General features: G+C 35.8%; 1 protein-coding gene across 1 annotated transcript in view; it reads left to right on the top strand.

The window, feature by feature from the left end:
- The first annotated feature begins 1,289 nt into the window (after positions 1-1,289).
- Positions 1,290-1,758, top strand: part of ska2 (spindle and kinetochore associated complex subunit 2) — a 22,243-nt gene continuing 21,774 nt past the window's right edge. The window contains exon 1 of the mRNA XM_014020345.1: positions 1,290-1,335. Within this exon, the coding sequence (XP_013875799.1) occupies positions 1,303-1,335 (33 nt within the window). The 5' untranslated portion in view covers positions 1,290-1,302. The remainder of the gene's footprint in view (positions 1,336-1,758) is intronic.

Raw genomic sequence — 1,758 nt, 5'->3', positions numbered from 1 at the left:
ACATATAACACAAGGACACCCAGGCTGGGTCGACCCCCCCAGTATGCTACCCTGCGGAACTCCCACGGAACAGGGCAGAGACCCGGACACAGAGCTTTCACAACCTGACACCTATCAGTCAAATAAGAGGAAAACATTTGTATTGCAGATGATGAAAGTTGAAAAGAAATCAACTTTTGTAAGAGAGTATAATGATCAACTGTGTCAAACGCTTTGCAAAAATCAATATATACAGCACCAGTTACTTGACCTTTGTTCAAAGCAGTACGTATTTGTTCAGTGAATAAAATGAATGCAGATATGGTTGACCTTGACGTGCGAAAACCATGTTGATTTCAAGGTTTTATGGATACAGCTCTCACCTCACAAAATAAAGATCTTTATTAACTCTGGGTAAGGCTAGGCTTTTACCAAATGTGAAATGTATGAGATATTTTTAGGCAAAACGGTGTTATATTACTGTGTAAAAATGTTAATCTTATAGCATAACAAAAGTATTAGAGCCACTAAGTCATAAACAGCTGATTAACCYTCTTCATTGATTCCATTTGGACATTGGCATTTTGTTTCTGTCAGTCACATGGTCAAAATCAGGGGTGTCAAAACAAGGGGCCACAATTAAAACTTGTCCAAGCCAAGGGCCAATCTTGGTCAATATTTATTGAAAATAATAATAATGATCATGGTTTAAGTCTAATATAACAAACTATTCCTAAAGAATTACAGTAGCTTGGTCTCATTTACCTCAGTCATTACCTAATTTCCCTCTGATATCAATAAAGTATTTTTGAATTGAACTGAATTTGAATTAATGTTCTCTATTGCTCATTCCAAACCAAAATCAAACATTACTGAAAGATTTTGGAGAAGATTGTACTTAAACAAGCTTAATTTTCTTTTAGCTAAAAGAAAAGCAATAAAACTATTTTACATTTAAAATACATATTGGGCCAGATGAAATGTTAAGGACGGACAAATTTGGCCCACGGGCCCTGACTTTGACATGTGGTCATAATGGTCAATGCTAAAACCTGTTTATGTGTATTTCTGAACTAAGTTAAAAGAGAAAGTCTGAATTAACAAAGTCTCATCAGAACCACTGTAGTACTCATATTTTCTGAGAGTTTTGGCTTTATCATGCTAAGCTAAAAGAAGAAAGGCCTGGTTTGGTAACCGTGCTTTGGTAGTGAGAAATCCGATTTCTCAGCTGTCATTGAACGTCGCAGCAGACTGTTCAGCTGGCCAATCAGCTTTCTTCACTCCTGACATTTAACCAATCACACGACTCGAACAACATTCAAGATGGAGGTGACTGTTGAAAAGCTGGAAGCGATGGTGAGTAAAAACTAAAACAGGTTTTAAATAAAGTTTTTAGATATATTTGATGAAGTTTATGTTGTCTTTGATGAGCCGAGGCGGAAATACACAGAAGTGAGACACGAAACGTATTCTGTTTATCTTAATAAACCGTAAAATCAGTGTTATTTCGCACGGTTCAGTGTGTTTATACCAGCATGCTCCTTCCGTCCAAACTTTAGTTTTATTAGTGTTATAAATAACCTGTATCTGCCTGTGTGTTGCACATTAAAAACTGTGTCTGACGGCCTCACAATCACTGATGAAAAGCTTGAAACACAAATAAAAGTATTGTGATCATGTAAAACATTTGGGGTCCAGGACCAGGAATGATGGTTTGTATTTTAATCATTTTTACTTTACAGTTTATTTACTTTATTTACTTACTTTACAGTTTATTTA

The sequence above is a fragment of the Austrofundulus limnaeus genome, unplaced genomic scaffold (assembly GCF_001266775.1).
Source record: "Austrofundulus limnaeus strain Quisiro unplaced genomic scaffold, Austrofundulus_limnaeus-1.0 Scaffold249, whole genome shotgun sequence".
Taxonomy (NCBI): domain Eukaryota; kingdom Metazoa; phylum Chordata; class Actinopteri; order Cyprinodontiformes; family Rivulidae; genus Austrofundulus; species Austrofundulus limnaeus.
Note: the sequence above shows the minus strand (reverse complement) of the source record. Positions and strands in the feature narration are given on the sequence as shown.